The sequence below is a fragment of the Gopherus evgoodei genome, chromosome 9 (assembly GCF_007399415.2).
Source record: "Gopherus evgoodei ecotype Sinaloan lineage chromosome 9, rGopEvg1_v1.p, whole genome shotgun sequence".
In the NCBI taxonomy this organism is placed as follows: Eukaryota; Metazoa; Chordata; order Testudines; family Testudinidae; genus Gopherus; species Gopherus evgoodei.
In genome coordinates this window covers 72,471,582-72,490,217 of record NC_044330.1, presented here as the reverse complement: position 1 = coordinate 72,490,217, position 18,636 = coordinate 72,471,582, and the positions used below count along the sequence as shown (strand labels likewise).

Sequence of the window (18,636 nt, the reverse complement as noted above, 5' to 3'; positions counted from 1 at the left end):
TGTGACCCGCAGACTCCGGATCAGTAGACCCCCCCTCCCCCGCTGCTGTCGTATCTGTTGCTCGCTGCCCCTCCTCCCCTCCTGTTCTGCTACGAGACTTCAGGGAAAGGGCGCGTCGGAGAAGCTCGAGGTAAGGGCGGCAGCTTCGCCGTGGCTTCACTTTCGTAAGGGGCATGCGCAGGGAACCGGCCGCATGCTCACTAGGCCAGTGTTCAGGGTGGGCGCATGCGCAGAAGGGTGCCGTGGGCTCTCTCCTACCGGCCGGAGCGGAGAGGAGAGGAGGAGGAGGCGGCAGCAGTCTGCGGGGAGTCGCCCGTCTGCCCTGCGGCAGCCGCTCGCCGCACAGGAGGCCGTAGCCCAGGGGCGCAGAGCAGGAGGATGGAGAACCAGGCGGCCCCGGGCGCTGGGGGCGAGGACACCTCGGGCTCCGGCAGGGCGAACCTCAAGCGCAGCGGGCGCGCCGCGGAGGAGGAGAGCAGGAACAAGCCCAAGCTGGTGAGGGAGCTGCGGGGCTCAGGGCACCGCGGGCGGGGGCTGGGGCGGGCACGTGCCGGGCACGGTGGGAGGAGGCTGGAGGACGTGTGGCGGGCATGGGGCAGCAGTTACGCGGTGCGGATCTAGGTGTCTTCCCGTCCCGGTGCTGTCCCTGCTGCTGCCGCCGCCCCGGCGGTTGGTAATAGGGTTTGGGAGCCGGGCGGGTCCTGCGGAGCGGTGTGCGCGCCTCTCACGCCTTGGGTATTGTGCATGGAAAAGCTCTGCCGGTCTCTGAGACAGCTGTTGCAAGCCAACCCTGGCGCCCGGTTACGGGGCGGGCCCTGGGCTTGGCTGAGCGCGTGATGCTGTCTTTAAAACGCTGCTCCTTCAGGAACTGTTCCCCCCGCGAGACAGGAACGGTGACTCCTAGCAACAAGTACGGGTTCTGCCCCAAACCTCGTTTGGGCTGTCTCTTTCCAAGGGGCTCTGGATTCAGCCGTGGTCTGGCAGCTTAAGTGACTTCACGTGCTCACACCAGGGCTGAATTAAGTAATCACGGGGATAACCTTGACGCTGCTACACTACACCTGTTCTGGGACCAAGACCACACTACTGATTCTTTGGTAATCAACACACAAATAAATAGATATATGCAGCCAATGCACTTCATAAAGTCTCTTCAAATGTGAAAATAATTAGTAATTTTAAAGTCACCATTGGGGTTCAGTGGCTAACCTGAAGACTCAGAATGTATTAAAAATCTAACTTTTCAGCAACTAAGCATTTTTTTAAATCTTGTTCATTTTGCACAGTGGAACTTAAATGGTTTCTTAAAGTAACTGCATTTACTTATTTCAGGCATTACCTCTATGTTTGTGTGGTTGGGTTCCCCATGAAGAGATGAAATAGGCACTTACAAAAAGCTAAATTTTACTAGATCCTTATAGTGGCAACTAGGAGACTGCTAGATGAATTATCAATTTGTCTTCTCACTACATAGTGATAAGGGGACTACACTGCTCAATTCTCACTCTTTTTTTTTTTTTTTTTAGAATAAACATAATAAGGCAATATATGTTGAAATTCAATGCCAGTAGGTGTTATGAGAGTCCAGAACTAGGAAATAGTGGCTAGCTTCACTATAAGGGAGCGATTTAAATGAATGTTAGGAACATGATGGAGATGGGTAGTTAAGTATTGCTTGGTCCCAACAGTTTGTCTAATCTGCGAGACTATTCCCAGGCTCAGATTTGTGTGGAGAAAATCCCAGGTATTGGCCTGTGGTAGGTAGATTTGCTTCCATGAAACAAGACATACTTGTTCAAAGGCACTCTTCTCTCATTCTCTTTTACTCCTTTGCCAGTGAGAACCATATGTTTGTTTTAGGCCCTTTGCACTCAGTGGAACTGCTCAGTGCCTAAAATTACTCTGGAACTTAGGTTTGCAGGATTGGGTACTAAACCTTATTCTTATAAAACTAGCAGTATTAAAAAAAATGCATATTAGCTTTCAACCTTTATAGCTTTGTTTGGGAATTAGCATCCTGTTGTTGCAGGAGTGATGGTGGAGGTATAGAGTACTTGATATACACTAAGCTGGGGAGGGTGTAGGATAAAAAGGCAACTTGCCACAGATGGCTGCTGTGGTGGCTCAGACCTTCCAAGGGGAAATTAAGCTGTGCTCAGCTGGAGAGTTACTCCATAATTTAGAAGTGAGCTTGTTAAATTTCTTTGGTTTAAACTGTAGCTGACAGGAGTTGCTTGCTTCAGTGGATTCGGTCCCCTGAGCTTCAAATGAGTAGGTTCTCATGCACCTTAATCTTAAATTCTTTGTACAAGTAATAAAAGTGAAGGAGTATTTCAAGGAGGGGAGGGGAATTCCACTGTACTTCTACCTCTAACTTTTGAGTTGCCTGAAATTAAGTTATTGTATGTGTACATGATAGTTTGGTATAGTTGTTTTTTGGCATAATTAGGTTACTAAGGATCTGCCAAGTTGAGTAAGTTATGCAAGTCATCCCAAACTAATGCCAATAAAGACTCATGCCTCAGCATCTTACAGTGTATTTTGTATATGGCAATACTTTGTTGAAAAACTGTTTACCTCCACAGTGCCATTCTGTAAAACTTGAAATTTGACTTCGATCTTTAAATCTAGGCTTCCATATTACAGGACCCTGAGCTCAACGGCACTGTAAGAGGGAGAGAAAGTATGCACTGAGGGCAGCAGGGGGAAACTCTAAACACGATCTGATTAACCTTCCATATAACAACTGGATTAAGGAGTAAGATCCCAGTCCTTCTTAAGCATGGAAGAAAACTGTGTTGCATGACCAATGCTGGAGTCTGCACTTGGCAATTGTACAAAAATCCTTTTCCAAACTTTCATCAGAATTTATCATATATATAAGATCAGTGCCACCATCTCCAGGGCTGGTGGTGAATTCTACCTTTAGGGAAGAATTAGCTTTATGGGAGCTGCTTTAAAAATGTACTTGGGTGTGGATGTATGACATGGTCCCAGCTGAGGTGGACTACTCAGCAACAAATCTGAGGTAACTTAATCTGTGTGACTCACATATCAAATTGCTATGAAATTCACCTTTGGAATTTCACTGTTGTGCATGTACTGGGTAAATTGGTTTGTGGCTCTGTTTCGTTTATGTGACTATAATTTAGAGCAGTAGTCCCCAGACTTTTTTTGGTTTTGCCTCCCCTTACATCATCTGTGCCCTCCAGGGGCAGGGAGCCAGTGTTACAGATGGGGACGCAGTCAGGAGCTGAGCCATGCAGAGAGCAGAGTTGCAGCTGGGAGAGTGGCCGGGATCCAGGGACCATGGTCTGAGTGGAACCAGAGGCAGAGCGGGTCTGGGTGGCATTCCCTTCCCACCATCTGTGGAGGCTGATCCATCCCCTGCTGTGCCCTACAGTTGGGGACCACTGTAGGACCAAGTTCCATCCCGTACAGATTTTTGCCCCAATCTCTAAATGGCCTCTTCAGGGATTGAACTTGTAACCCTGGGTTTAGCAAGCCAATACTCAAACCACTGAGCTATCTGTCAGGTCTGATTTTTTCCTAAGCTTGTGAGTTAAAACAAGACAAACTCCAAAACAAACAAAACCAAAACAACAACAAAAACCCTATGTGTGAAAGTATTTTGTCTATAGTCTCCCTGGTTCTGTGTAGTCAGTTTCTTCATTGTTTGTTTCTCTCTGAAACAGAGAGAAACTCAGAAGAAAAATGTGACTATGAAATACAAATTGGCACCTTAATTGAAGAAAGGTATATTATTGGCTTCACTGTCTAAAACTTAAAGTTAAAAAGGAACATAATTTCACATGTTATATTGTGAAAATGAAGAATAGAAGCACCCAAGTATATGTACATTGGCACTAAAAAGGCTTTTCACTTGCTGACTTGTCTACATTTAAAATAGTATAGCTTTATTGTTTAAAAATAAGTAATGTTAAACAGATTAGTTGTTCCTAATGTTGACTTCACAGTTGAGTAATGCTATGATGCAACTACAAAAGCAGGGTTTTTTGCATCTGGATCGTGGTAGTGAATGAAGTACACTCTTTCGAGATAAGCAACTATTGACTAAAATATCAAAGGGTGACTGCAGCTATCCAAATGTTTACTGGTTGAATGTGACATACAGGCATATCTGAGAGAGCTGTTTCTTGACACAATAAAAGATATTATGAAAAAGAAATCTAGAGCGCAGTATCTCAATTGACCAACTTCATTTAAACAAGTAGAGTTAAAGCCTTTGTAGTGGATGCACAAAGATATTGTCTACAGAGCAAACATAATACCACATGTCAGCAACAGGATTATAAGCATCCTTGGTTGACAAAGCTCAGGTGTGTCTTAATACCATGAATGTTAACTTACTCAAATGTTTTGACCCTCTCAGCAGGAGCAGTTTAGAACTGGTGCACCTGAGGCCTCTTAGGATGTATCTGCACAGCAACTAGACATACATGTCAGGCCCATGCCAGCTGACTTGAGTTCAGAGGGCTTGGACTATGGTGCTGTTTCATTGCTGTGTAGACTTCTGGGCTTGGGGTGCAGCCTAAGCCCTGGGACCCTGTGAGAATGGAGGGTCTCAGGGCTTGGGCTCCTCCCCAAGCCTGGAAGTCAACATAGCAATGAAACAGTTCCACTAGCCAGAGTCGACTGGCACAGGCCAAATATAAGGAGTTAAATATAAGGAGTTTGCTGCAGTGAAGGACAGAAGACTTGGAATTTAAGGCTCACCTATAGTTGAGAGCATCTTGATTTGTGGCTTATCTTTTGAGAGCTTGTTTAACTAGAATTTTAAAAATATCAAACTGCTAATAACTTCTTGCAGAGAACCTAACTAATCTGAGGCACATGGTATCAGGAAGTGCTATTGATGCTAAGAATGCCGTAGGATGCTGATTATTCCTTAATTTTTATGGTTAAAAATCTACTGTTGGACATACAAAGCTAAAGCATTTTTCCTTCATGCTTAGAGATGGAACAAATTACTTGAAGTTAGGAAGATAACTGTAGTGTTACTACACTATTGTCTCTGTGGGTTATTAACATTTTTTTAATGCATCTGGTTCTAGCTGGTAACAGACAAGATACTCGACTATGTAATCTAGAAGTCTATATTGTATTGTTTTCACTCATCGTTCTCTCATCTCTAGTCATGTTTCAGTTTCCCTTCCTGTTCACTCTGCACTCTTCCTGTGAAGAGAGAGTGCTCTCTCTGCATGCTGTCCAGGGTCTTGCTTAACTAGTGGTAGTTGTATTGCTTGCAAGTACAAGAAGTCATCAAAGGAGAAATGGATCAGTGTTGGACAGAGGAGCAGGAGCAGAGATGTTAGCGAGTTGCTCTTGAACGTTTTGCAAGAGAAAGTAGTGGGTTGCAATTGGGTGCTTTTTCAGGACATTTTAAGTAGGTTGGGCAGTATAAAACAAATAAATTGTTTCTGATACTGTTTCACAAGGCCTGTAGCCATACCCTTTCAAACTTGGATCTCTTCTGATGACAAAAGGTGAGCAGGGTTGGATGTACATGAAAGAAGACCTTACTTCTTAAGGTAATTCCTCCTTGTTCCTAAGGTGTTACAACTAGCGGTGGTGGTGGTAGACAAGAAACAATGCCCCAATTTCAGTTCAAGTACTAAAGCTGGCATTGAGACTTAGATGAGATGCACAACCATGGCTCTGGCCACCTATAGTTAAACTTCTTTATAGCACTGTTTGAAGTTTCACTGTTTGGTTTATACTGTTGTTCTGCCTACCTAGCTTGCTGTGCAGGTTCAGTTGGATAGCTCTTTCTCCTTGTCTAAAGAGAAATCATTTGACAACTTTTATGTTGCAGCTTAAAGGTGAAACCCATACACAGGATCCAGTTAAGCGCTATGATCCTGTAGGCCAGGGGTCTCGAAGTCCTAGCCTGCGCGCTATCTGCGGCCTGAGAACCATCCTGCTGCGATCCGTGGAAACTTTTAAAAAAGTTTCCAATTTCATCTGGCCCTTGTGGCTGGCAGCTGGTGGGAGGGGAGCAGGCAGGAGAGATTCTCCCCTCCCTCCGCCACCAGGAGAAACTCATGCGACTAGGGTGACCAGACAGCAAATGTGAAAAATCTGGATGGGGTAGAGGGGGCAATAGGACCCTATATAAGAAAAAGACCAAAAAATCTGGACTGTCCCTATAAAATCGGGACATCAGGTCACCCTACATGCGGCCAAGCTGCTGGTTCATTCTGCTTTAGGTGCTGCCCTCACAGCTCTCATTGAGAAAGAAAGCTGCTAGAGTTTCCCCTGAAATCATGCTTGGGGTGTGCTTCAGACTGCCGGGATCCGATCTGGATGTGGATAGAGACCTCTTTAATGTTTTTAATGAAGTAAACACTAATGGGAATTGTGTGATCATGGGAGATTAACTTCCCAGATATAGACTGGAGAACAAGGGCTAGTAATAATAATAGGGGTCAGATTTTTGTGGATATGATAGCTGATCGATTCCTTCACCAAGTAGTTGAAGAACCAACAAGAAGGGATGCCATTTTAGATTTGGTTTTGGTGAGCAGTGAGGACCTCATAGAAGAAATGGTTGTAGGGGACAACCTTGGTTTGAGTGATCATGAGCTAATTCAGGTCAAACTAGATGGACGGATAAACAAAAATAGATCTAGGACTAGGGTTTTTTATTTCAAAAGGGCTAACTTTAAGGAATTAAGGAAATTAGTTAGGGAAGTGGATTGGACTGAAGAACTTGTGGCTCTAAAGGCGGAGGAGGACTGGATTTACTTCAAGTCAAGGCTGCAGAAACTATCAGAAGCCTGCATCCCAAGAAGGGGGAAAAATTCACAGGCAGGAGTTGTAGACCAAGGTGGATGAGCAAGTATCTCAGAGAGGTGATTAAGAAAAAGCAGAAAGCCTACAAGGAGTGGAAGATGAGAGGGATTAGCAAGGAAAGCTACCTTATTGAGGTCAGAAGATGTAGGGATAAAGTGAGAGGCCAAAAGCCATGTATAGTTGGACCCTGCAAAGGAATTAAAACCAATAATAAAAGGTTCTATAGCCATATAAATCAGAAGAAAACAAAGAAGAAATGGGACCGCTAAACACTGAGGATGGAGTGGAGGTTAAGGATAATCTAGGCATGGCCCAATATCTGAACAAATGCTTTGCCTCAGTCTTTCATGAGGCTAATGAGCTTAGGGATAATGGTAGGATGACAAATGGGAATAAGGATATGGAGGTAGATATTACCATATCCGAGGTAGAATTCAAACTCGAATAATTTAATGGGACTAAGTTGGAGGGCCCAGATAATTTTCATCCAAGAATATTAAAGGAACTGGCACATGAAATTGCAAGCCCATTAGCAAGAATTTTTAAAGAATCAGTAAACTCAGGGGTTGTACCATACAACTGGAGCATAGTTCCTGTTTTTAAGAAAGGGGAAGAAAAAGTGATCCAAGTAACTACAGGCCTGTTAGTTTGACATCTGTAGTATGCAAGGTCTTGGAAAACATTTTGAAGGAGAAAGTAGTTAAGGACATTGAGGTCAATGGTAATTGGGACCAAATACAACATGATTTTACAGAAGGTAGATCGTGCCAAACCAACCTGATCTCCTTCTTTGAGACAGTAACAGATTTTTTTAGACAAAGGAAACACCGTGGATCTAATTTACCTTGATTTCAGTAAGACATTTTATACAGTTCCCCATGGGGAATTATTAGCTAAATTGGAAAAGATGGGGATCAATATGAAAATTGAAAGGTGGATGAGGAACTGGTTAAAGGAGAGACTACAACGGGTCATACTGAAAGGTGAACTGTCAGGCTGGAAGGAGGTTACTAGTGGAGTTCCTCAGGAATCGATTTTGGGACCAATCTTATTTAATCTTTTTATTACTGACCTTGGCACAAAAAGGGGGAATGTACTAATAAAGTCTGCAGATGACACAAAGCTGAGAGGTATTGCTCATACAGAGAAGGACCAGGATATCATACAGGAAGATCTGGATGACCTTGTAAACTGGAATAAAAGTAATAGGATGAAATTTAATAGTGAAAATTGCAAGATCATGCATTTAGGGATTAATAACAAGGATTTTGGTTATAAATTGGGGACACATGAGTTGGACGTAACAGAGGAGAAGAAGGACCTTGGAGTATTGGTTGATCACAGCATGACTGTGAGCCACCAATGTGATATGGCCATTAATAAAGCTAATGTGGTCTTGGGATGCATCAGGAGAGGTATTTCCGGTAAAGATAAGGAGGTGTTATTACCATTATACAAGACACTTGTCAGACCTCATCTGGAATATCATGTGCAGTTCTGGTCTCCCATGTTTAAGAAGGATGAATTCAAACTTGAACAGGTACAGAGAAGGGCTATTGGGACGATCCGAGGAATGGAAAGGACATTCAAAGAGCTTGGCTTGTTTAGCTTAACCAAAAGAAGGTTGAGGGGGGATATGATAAATATATCAGAGGGATAAATATTTGGGAGGGAGAGGAATTATTTAAGCTTAGTAGCAATGTGGACACAAGAACAAATGGATATAAACTGGACACTAGGAAGTTTAGACTTGAATTTAGATGAGGGTTTCTAACCATTAGAGGAGTGAAGTTCTGAAACAGCCTTCCAAGGGGAGCAGTGGGGGCCAAAGACATATCTGGCTTCAAGACTAAGCTTGATAAGTTATGGAGGGGATGGTATGATGAGAGAGCCTAATTTTGGCAATTAATTGATCTTTGATTATTAGCAGGTAAATATGCCCAATGGTCTGTGATGGGGTGTTAGATAGGGTGGGATCTGAGTTACTTCAGAGAATTCTTTCCTGGGAGGCTTGCTGGTGAGTCTTACCCACATGCTCAGAGTTTAGCTGATTGCCATATTTGGGGTCGGGAAGGAATTTTCCTCCAGGGAAGATTTGCAGAGGCCCTGGAGGTTTTTCGCCTTCCTTTGCAGCATTTGGCACGGGTCACTTGCTGGAGGATTCTCTACACCTTGAGGTCTTTAAACCACAATTTGAGGACTTCAGTAGCTCAGACATAGGTTAGGGCAGGGGTCGGCAACCTTTCAGAAGTGGTGTGCCAAGTCTTCATTTATTCATTCTAATTTAAGGTTTCGCTTGCCGGTAATACATTTTAATGTTTTTTAGAAGGTCTCTCTCTACAAGTCTATATATTATATAACTAAACTAATGTTATATTGCAAAATAAACAAGGTTTTCAAAATGTTTAAGAAGCTTCATTTAAAATTAAATTAAAATGTTGATCTTACGCTACCGATCCACTCAGCCCGCTGCTGGTCTGGAGTTCTGTTCACCTAGGCCGGCAGTGGGCTGAGTGCGGCCTGCAGCCGGGACCCTAGCTGCGAAGGGTCTGGCAGCCAGAACCCCAGACTGGCAGCGGGCTGTGTGGGGCTGGTGGCCGGGATCCCAGACCGGCAGTGGGCTGAGCGGCTCAGCTCACTGCCGCTCAGGGATTCCATCCTCCGGCTCCTGCCAGCCGGGATCCCGGCTGCCGGACCCACTCAGCCCAGTGCCGGTCTGGGGTCCCGGCCCTGCCCACATACAGTGGGTACCTACCTTCTCCCTGGTTCTGGCCCATTCTCTTCCTCTCTTTGCACTGAGCTGAGAGTTGGAGTGGACTGAGCACAGGGCTGGTGGTGAAGGGTCTGGCCAGGAGCTAAAATGAAGGAGGGGGCTCAGGGTTGGGACAGGAGGTTTGGGTGTGGGGACACTTACTGGGCAGCTCCCATGTGGTGTGAGGGGTGCAGGTGGGAATGTGAGTGAGGGTGCAGGGGCTCCCGTTTGGTGCTCAGGATGGGGGTGGGGATGTGCAGGGTGCATGGGATGTTGAGGGGCTGGGGTATGGGGGTGTGCAAGAGTCAGGGCAGAGGGCTGGGGGCATGTGAGGGGGGTGCAGATGTCAGGGTAGTGGGGCTGGGTATGTGTGGGGGTGCCAGTCAGGGCTGGGGTCATGGGGGGGGTCAAGGAGTCAGAGGGCTGGGTGGTGGTACAGGGCTCAGGGCAGAGGACTGTGTGTGTGTGTGTGTGGGGGGGGGAATCAGGGCTCAGGGCAGAGGGCTGGGTTTCTGCACCCTGCCAAGCCCCCAACTCCCCCTGCTCCTTGTTCCGACTACCCCCTACTAGGACCCCACCCCCTATCTAAGCCTCCCTGCTCCTTATTTCTTGACTGCCCCCCCCCCGGACCCTACCCCCTACCTGTCCCCTGAGTGCCCCAACCCTTATCCACACCCAGACAGACCCCCTGGACTCCCATGCCTATCTAATCGCTCCCCACCCCCGACAGGATTCCCAGAACTCTGGACCCATACAGCCCCCCCCACCTGCTCCCTGCCTGTCCCAACCCCTCTCTACACCCCTACCTCCTGGCAGTCCCCCCAGAACTCCCAACTCATCCAACCCCCCGCCCCCAGCTCCTTGTCCCCTGACTGCCCTGACTCCTATCCACCCCCCAAACAGACCCTGGGACTCATATGCCCCATCCAACCCCCCCTGCTCCCTGACTGCCCCCTCCAGAGCCCCCCACCCCAACCACCCCCCAGTATACCACCCCTCCATCCTGCTCCCTGTCCCTTGACTGCCTCCACCCAGCCCCGGAGCCGGCCCCCGTACCATGAGGCTCCTTGCTCATCCAGAGCCCTGCCGCTGCCGTCGCCACCCGCCCCCCATGTGCAGCCCTGATCCGTCCCGCCCCTCAAGCGCTGTGCGCCCGGCAGCAGGGCTCCGGTTGAGCGAGGAGTGTCTTTCCCTCCCCATGGAGCCAAACGCTGCCCCGTGGGAGCGCGCAGCCCCAGAGCTCTGTGCGGGTGACGGCAGGACTCTGGGGAAGGCGGAGGAGGAGCCGGCAGCTTGCTGCACTAGGCCAGCGCTCCGGCTCGGGACTACGAACCCCGCGGCTTGCCGTGTCGGCAGGTTTTTAATGAGATGCGGAGTCCCAGCAGGCTGCCGCGTGCCATTAAAAATTGGCTCGCGTGCCATAGGTTGCCGACCCCTGGGTTAGGAGTTTGTTACAGGAGTGGGTGGGTGAGATTCTGTGGCCTGCATTGTGCAGGAGGTCAGACTAGATCAGGCGTCTCAAACACATTGCCCGCGGGGCTATTTCCTGCGGCCCACCAGGCCAGGGTGGGCAAACTACACCCACGGGATTGCCCTCAAGCCTTGCGCCGCTCCCTGAAGCGGCTGATATCACATCCCTGTGGTGGGGGGGAGGAGGCAGAGGGCTCCGTCCATGTGTTGCCTTATCTTCTCAGCATCACCCCCCTGCAGCTCCCATTGGCCGGGAACAGGGAACTGCGGCCAATGGGAGCCTTGGGGGAGGTACCTGGAGGCATGGCAAGCAGCCTGCAGAGCCCTGCATCCCCTTCCCCCAGGGGCCGCAGGGACATGATTCCAGCTACTTCCTGGAGCGGGGCTGGGGCCAGGGCTTGAGCCTGACCTGGCCCCGGTGTGCGCCGCTGCCACCCTAGAGTCCAAAGCCCTCCTGCACCCTGGCCCCCAACTCCCTTTCCTGAGCCCCCTGCTGCATACCACACCCCTTCTGCACCCCAACCCTGAGCCCCCTCATTCACTGCACATCCCTCTTCTGCCCCAATCCCTTGCCCTGAGCCCCTTCCTGCACACCATACTCCCTCCCGCACCCCAGTCCCCTGCCTTGGCCCTGCATACAGTTTCCCCACCCAGATGTGGCCCTGGGCCCAAAAAGTTTGCCCACCCCTGTACTATAGCAACAAACTATTTCACTTGCCAGCAGTATTCAGCAATGCAAATGCTCAAAATACACTAGTAATAAAATCAGTGTTCCTTCTATACTTGTTTTCCAGGTTAAGTATGTAAATAAGAATATACAAAAAATTAATGGGGCCTGATGAAACAGCTATAGAATGTATAATAGTATAGTATTTTTGTTTTTTTTTATTTACACCGAAGATTAGAAACAGACCAGCTGCCATTACTGCATGCTTTCATGGTTACGTTTTGAAAGAAAATGTTCTCTTTCAAAGTAAGATGGGGAAATCGGATAATCGATTGATTGCATCAGCGACTCTTGTCAGTTGCTGTAGACATGGGTTGATTAGAAAACATTAATCTAAAAACTCTGCCTTCCAAGTCTCTTTGGTTAAATGTCAGTAAATTAGAAGTGCATCCTAGTAGACTGAAAACCTATTTGAGATGCCTACTTAGTTTTCCTTAAGTGAATTTAGTGCTTATGAAAGGTGCCAGATGGGCAACACTGGAGAGAGGGGAAGCCATCTGTCCATATAACTAGTTTGGCACTGGCATTAGAAGAACTGCTTCTGAACATTGTTGAGCTAGTTTTCTCTAACTATGATCATGAGAACTGGGGTGAAAGACTAATTTGCCCCCTTTCGCTGTCCAGGAAATGGATTGAGAACTCCATTATAAAATGGTCACTAAATAGCTTTTGGATCAATTCGCAGTACTTAATTACAGGTGAAAAGCAATATAGCCCATACATAACTGAACAATTTAGTTGCCAAATGTCATGTGTCTTAATTATGGGGCTAGCTGCACCTGTGTGCATGCACCTGTCTCTGAGAAGTTGCACCCTTGCCCATGCTTGTTTTATAGTGGAATTTCATTGTTCTACTTACATTAGGACTTAAGCACATGATTCTGTGTTTACAATGGCATGTGACCATGCAGTCTGACAGTGTTTTTGGTGCTTGTCTCGCCTCCCTTCAGCCAGTGCTATTCACCAACACTCTTAAGTATTTTTATGTAGCAGGTAAACACAAGTTGAGAGAGCACACGAAAGCCATCTACACGTACATTTAATCTCATCTAACTTCACGGTTGAGCATTTGACCAATCATAATTGTTCAAAAACATTTTAAAGCACTAATTTGTTAGAATGATAACAGAGTAAGATGTGATGATCGTCAGTAGGCCTAGCCTTCAGTATTTAGGTCCAATTTAAAAAGAAATTACTTAACTGAGATAAATTAATTCAAACGTGAAACACTGAGTCCTAAAACAAAAAAAGAAAACAAAACAAAACTATTCTTTTTTTTTTAAATCATGTTAATCTAGCAATGAAGTGGGAAGGTTATTGAAGACTGAAGAGCTACAAAATAAAGAGGAATTAGAAAAAATAAAACACACTACCGGTGTCATTTTAAAATGGATTTATGCCAGGTAGGCAGCAGGCCAACTCTTCAAGAAGCTTAATGGCTGTGCATCTTTTCTCTGGGGGAGGAGGTTTAATGAATGTGAACCTCCTTTCCTCCCCCCCACCCACAATCCCTTCAGAGTTAATTTCTTTGTTTGTCTAGTCAGTTTAGATTTGTAAGCTCTTTGGGGAAGAATCCATATTTCAGCTTGGTTTACAAATCACATTAAACACCATGTACACTGATGGCCTAGTACACAAATGAAGAAATAAAATAAACATACATAAAATGTTTGGCTGGAGTCTTTTAGAACAATCAAGATGCTCAGCTTATAGTTAGCTCACCTTTTTCCCAACAGGTGACATTAACTTACAGTAAAAGATATGATCAAGACATGTAAGTAGGCTTCTAACGGATGGTACTATGATGCAATAAAAAAGGAAGGCTGCTGCTTACATCCTGGCATTCTTGCTGGAATATTTGAAAATATTTGTCCAGTCAGTTGCCTGGCCTGCCAAGCCAATCTTACATACGTTGCCTGATTTTTGGGAGGTTAATATTATTTTCTTGGGTTGTAGGCTTGGCAAATAATTTGATTAGAAGATAAGCTTTTTGTTTCAGAATTAGGCTACACAGTGCTTTTGCATGTTCACTCTGCGCTTCTTGTGTCAGCAATGTGTGTCCTCACCAGTAACTGTCAATGTGGGGCATTGTGGGTCAGCTTCTGAAAGGCAGTGACTGTCGACGTAAGTCATGCAATAGCTACACTGACATAACACTGACCTAACTACAACGACTTAAGCATTATGCCTCTCCTTGAGGTGGAGTTAAGTTGGTGTAATGGACAAGTTACATCAGTAGGAGCCCTATTTTGGTGGTTCTCAAATTGCAGCCTGTAGGCACTTGCAGCCCAATCAGCACACAGCTGTAGCTCATGCGACATCCTCAGGGCCATACGTGTAGTGTATACAGTAACTCCTCACTTAACATAGTTATGTTCCTGAAGAATGTGACTTTAAGCGAAACGAAGTTAAATGAATCCACTGTCCCCATAAGAATGAATGTAAATGGGGGGTTAGGTTCCATGGAAATTTGTTTACACACACACACACACACACACACACACACACACACACACACACACACACACACACACACACAGTTTTAAACAATTTAATACTGTGCACAGCACTGATGATTGTGAAGCTTGGTTGAGGTGGTGAAGTCAGAGGGTGGAAGAGGATGAGATATTTCCCAGGGAATGCCTTACTGCTAAACGATGACCTAGAACAGCTGAGCCCTCAAGGGTTAACACACTCTACAAGAAAGCACAAATAGAGGGATGGGAGACAGCATGGCAGACAGACACACACCCTGTGCGAGAGAGAGAGATGCACATTGCCCCTTTAAGAGGGCAGGAGCAGCGCATGGCAGTGAGGGGAGGGACAGCTGAACTGCCGGCAACTGATAGCTTGCTGGGCGGCTGCTGCACAGGGAACTTAGGGGAGCGGGGAGCTGATGAGGGGCTGCCAGTCCACCCTGGCTCCAACCGGCTGCTCTTTCTGCAAGCAGTGGACAAAGCAGGCGGCTGCCAAACAGCATTATAAGGAAGCCACCTCATTGCCTTCTGGGAATGGCTTGATGTAGAGGAGTTATAATGATTGAACTATGTGAATGAAATGTTGCGTCTGAACAAGATAAAAGGGGTAATTTGTTGCATAAATGAACTGAGCAATCTTTTAATCGGTGGAGTCTAGCTGGAATTTGTTGGTCCTGATGACAAACTCATTGATGACTTTACTGGATGGTGAAGGTAGTCTTTTGGTACATGTTTTAGTTACGGCACTGATGGTGGTACCAGCATATAGCTCTGAAGTTGTAAACACTGCAGATGATGGACATTCATAATTCTTAGGTCTAAGCTGGATTCTGAGAGAAAATAGTAATATTCACTCAGAATATTCACTCAGTGCACTGCCTTAAAAAGGCAACTGTTTGTACCAGTGTTTAAATGATATAAACTAAACCCAGTTTTGTAGGGAAAATAATAAATCTTAAGGATTATCTAAATCTGTTTAAACTTTTATTTGTAGCAACATACCAAACAACTTGAAAAAAGTTAAATTCCTAAATGCCTAAACATTACTTTTAAACAGGAAATCTTCACCTACAATGTTTGGTCATCATAGAATCATAGGAACCTTTAGAAGTCATCTAGTCCAGTCCCCTGCACTCATGGCATGACTAAATATTATCTAGACCAGATGTCTCAAACACGCTGCCCGCAGACTTATTTGCTGCATACCGCCAAGCTCCCAATGCCCCCCGCTGGCCCCCGAGGGTGGAAAGAGGCAGGGCCTCATGGAAGGGATGGAGTGGGGGCGAGGCCAGGGTCATATTGCGTGCGGGCTGTATACTTTATATGAAAAGGTGTCAGTGATGCAACCCTCGAGCCAACGTACTAGTCCTCATGTGGTCCTTGTGGTGGTTTGATCTAGACCATCCTTGACAGGTGTTTGTCTAACTTGCTCTTAAAAATCTCCAGTGATGGAGATTCCACAACCTCTCTATGCAATTTATTCTAGTGCTTAACCACCCTGACAGAAAGGTTTTCCTAATGTCCAACCTAAAACTACCTTGCTACAATTTAAGCCCATTGTTTCTTGTCCTATCCTCAGAAGTTAAGAAGAATTTTTCTCCCTCCTCCTTGTAACAACTTTTATTTACTTTAAGACTTATGTACCCTTCATCTTCCCTTTTCCAGACTAAACAATCCCATTTTTTTTCTATCTTCCCTCATAGGTCATGTTTTCTAGACTTTTAATCATTTTTGTTGCTCTTCTCTGGACTTTCTCCAATTTGTCTACATCTTTCTTGCACTGTGGCACCAAGAACTGGACACAGTATTCCAGTTGAGACCTAAACAGCGCAGAGTAGAGGGAAAGTGTTACTACTTGTGTCTTGCTTACACCATTCCTGCTAATACATCCCAGAATGATGTTTGCTTTTTTGCAACAGTGTTACACTGTTGACTCATATTTAGCTTCTGGTCCACTATGACCCCAAGATCCCTTTCCGAAGTACTCCTTCTTAGGCAGTCATTTCCTATTTTGTATGTGTGCAACTGATTGTTCCTGAAGTGGAGTACTTTGCATTTGCCCTTACTGAATTTCATCCTTTTGACTCAGTAGGCAGAGAAGGCTCAACTGGCGAAGTTTTTTTTCAGCTGTTCAACAGGCAGTGAATGTTGACCACTGTTGACATCAGAGAAAAATTCCAGCAATACTAAGGCCTTGTCTACGCTATGCAAAACAGTGGAGGTCTACACACTGAATAGCTCCTTCTGCCAAAGTAACTCCTTTGCTATGCCAGCATAATAAAAGCACCTCAATGAGAGGCATAGGGCTTATGTCAGTGTAGTTAGGACAATATAGTGTGTATGTAGACACTGTGTTCCTTACATTGGCTGTTGGTTGTCATTCTTGTCAATTCCATGGCTGTTCTAGAGCTGTGAAATTGACAAGAAAGCTATCTCCCAGGCTGTCTGGTCTCCACTCCAAGGGGGCTGCCACCCAAGGCTCCTAGCTTGGGCTGCTGCCTGGGCTCCCTGCTCCTTTTTGGAAGTCTTGCTGTCCTCCAGGGTCCCAGCTCACTGCTGGAAGCATGGCAGCCAACTGGACGCCCAGGATGGATCTTCCAGCTGAGAGCATGGAGGCGAGACATCCTGGGCAGCTTCTCCCCTGCTTCCAGCTGGGAACATGGAGGCAAGAAGCCTCAGGGGGCACCTGCGTGCCCCGTGGGCAGCTGTGGGGAGCTGAGAACCCTTATCTCAGTCCCTCACCCTGCCCCTCTTCAGTTAATGGAAGAGCTCCTGGTGAGGCCATGCACCACTGACAGAAGAAGGGTTGTGTGGACATCAACCACTGCAGTAACTATGTGGTGGCTGTAAGCTGACCTAATATAGGTTGACTTATCTTTCAGATGTAGGCTTAGCCTAAATCAGGTACCCAGAGCTAGGGAGTTAAACTGTACACACTCTAAACTTGCCTGGCATGTGCTTTTTCTTTTGGACTAACAGCTGTCAAGGATGATTCCCCACGCTGGCAGTTTGAATGCAGAAGGCGGGGGCCCCACAAGGATTCTAAAAATTAATTCTGGCCTTCCAGGCTTGTATTAAACTCCCAAGGTTACAGCTTTTTTCTGACCTTGGTTGGGTAGATGCTGCCATCACCCAAGAGCAAAAACCCCTTTGAGAGCCCAGGAAGGCACACTTCAGAATTTCTTCCTGTGAGGTACCCTCAAACCCTTTCACCTCCCATTCCCCCCAGGAAGAGCTGAGAAATAAAACAAAGGAAATCAGCTGTTGGCACCAGCTAATTAAATAACATGTGCACAAACCTCTTAGGACACAAAATCCAATCCTGTTCTTAAAAAAGGTAAATTTTATGAAAAGCAAAAAGAAAATATATTTTGAAATTCTGGCTATTGTTAGATTTTAAAAAAACACACACTTACAAAATTTCAGCATCAAGAATAACCTTCTTGAGATCTAGCTTAAAGGTTACAAGCAAAGCAAAAGCATTTGGGGTTAGCACAGAGGAGTCCGCAAGCCATAAAGAAATAAACAGAGATAAACTTAATAAAAAATGTGGTTTGTGTGTAATGTTAAGCTTTAAGTATTCGATCTTCATTGCTGGATGCATTAAAAATTTGTTCACGTAACTTGGTGGTAAGAAGGTAATAGCCAAGTTTTGGACAGTGCCTTATAGTTTTTGTTAAAATGTTTATTTTTTGGAAAGTTTTGGTCCATTTTATTGTGTGATGGCAAAGGCAAAAAATGAGACTTTATCATTACTGATTTATGACATACTGAAAGGAAATAAACCAAAAATGAGTATCTCCATATCTCTAATAGATGCTCCTGCCCAATTGGTGGAGATTACACTGAAATCCAGTTTTCTAGATGCATTATGCTTTACTGAATCTTCTATCACAAGAGTTGTTTGCAACAGAATACACAAAATTTCACTGATATTTTTTTCCCTTTTAGTTAAATCGTTTTATTGTTTTCCCAAGTGATGACCCTAAATGTTTGGGGAATGTGGTACTGAAGCAATTATTAAAACTAAGGGGGAGCTATACAGGGGAAAAAATACTAAGTGGACAGCCTCATGAGTGACACTTTAGCTCTTTGGTGATTGACCTAGACTTGAGAGTTTTTCATGACAGTAAAGGTGAAAACACATGAACAAAGAAGCCAGAGATGTGGAGGTGATGAAGCATAACAAAATAGGATGCAGGGCACAAGGTTGGTGGAGGGTGACTATCATGAATGGGACTCACCCCTGTGGCGCCTCCTGCTGGTTGTCTCTGGGAATTAGCTTGTCCAGCCTCCGGGGTGCCCTCTGCAGACCAGTGTCTCACTGCCACTTGCCCCCCGTGTCCCTCCGAGACCTGCTGTCCCATTATCTGGGGTGCTGCCTCTTGGCAGTA

General features: G+C 45.7%; 1 protein-coding gene across 11 annotated transcripts in view; it reads left to right on the top strand.

The window, feature by feature from the left end:
• Positions 1–255: 255 nt before the first annotated feature.
• Positions 256–18,636, top strand: part of DIAPH2 (diaphanous related formin 2) — an 867,723-nt gene continuing 849,342 nt past the window's right edge. For all 11 annotated transcript variants that reach the window (XM_030576660.1, XM_030576662.1, XM_030576661.1 and 8 more), the window contains exon 1: positions 256–495. In XM_030576660.1, the coding sequence (XP_030432520.1) occupies positions 379–495 (117 nt within the window). In that variant the 5' untranslated portion in view covers positions 256–378. The remainder of the gene's footprint in view (positions 496–18,636) is intronic.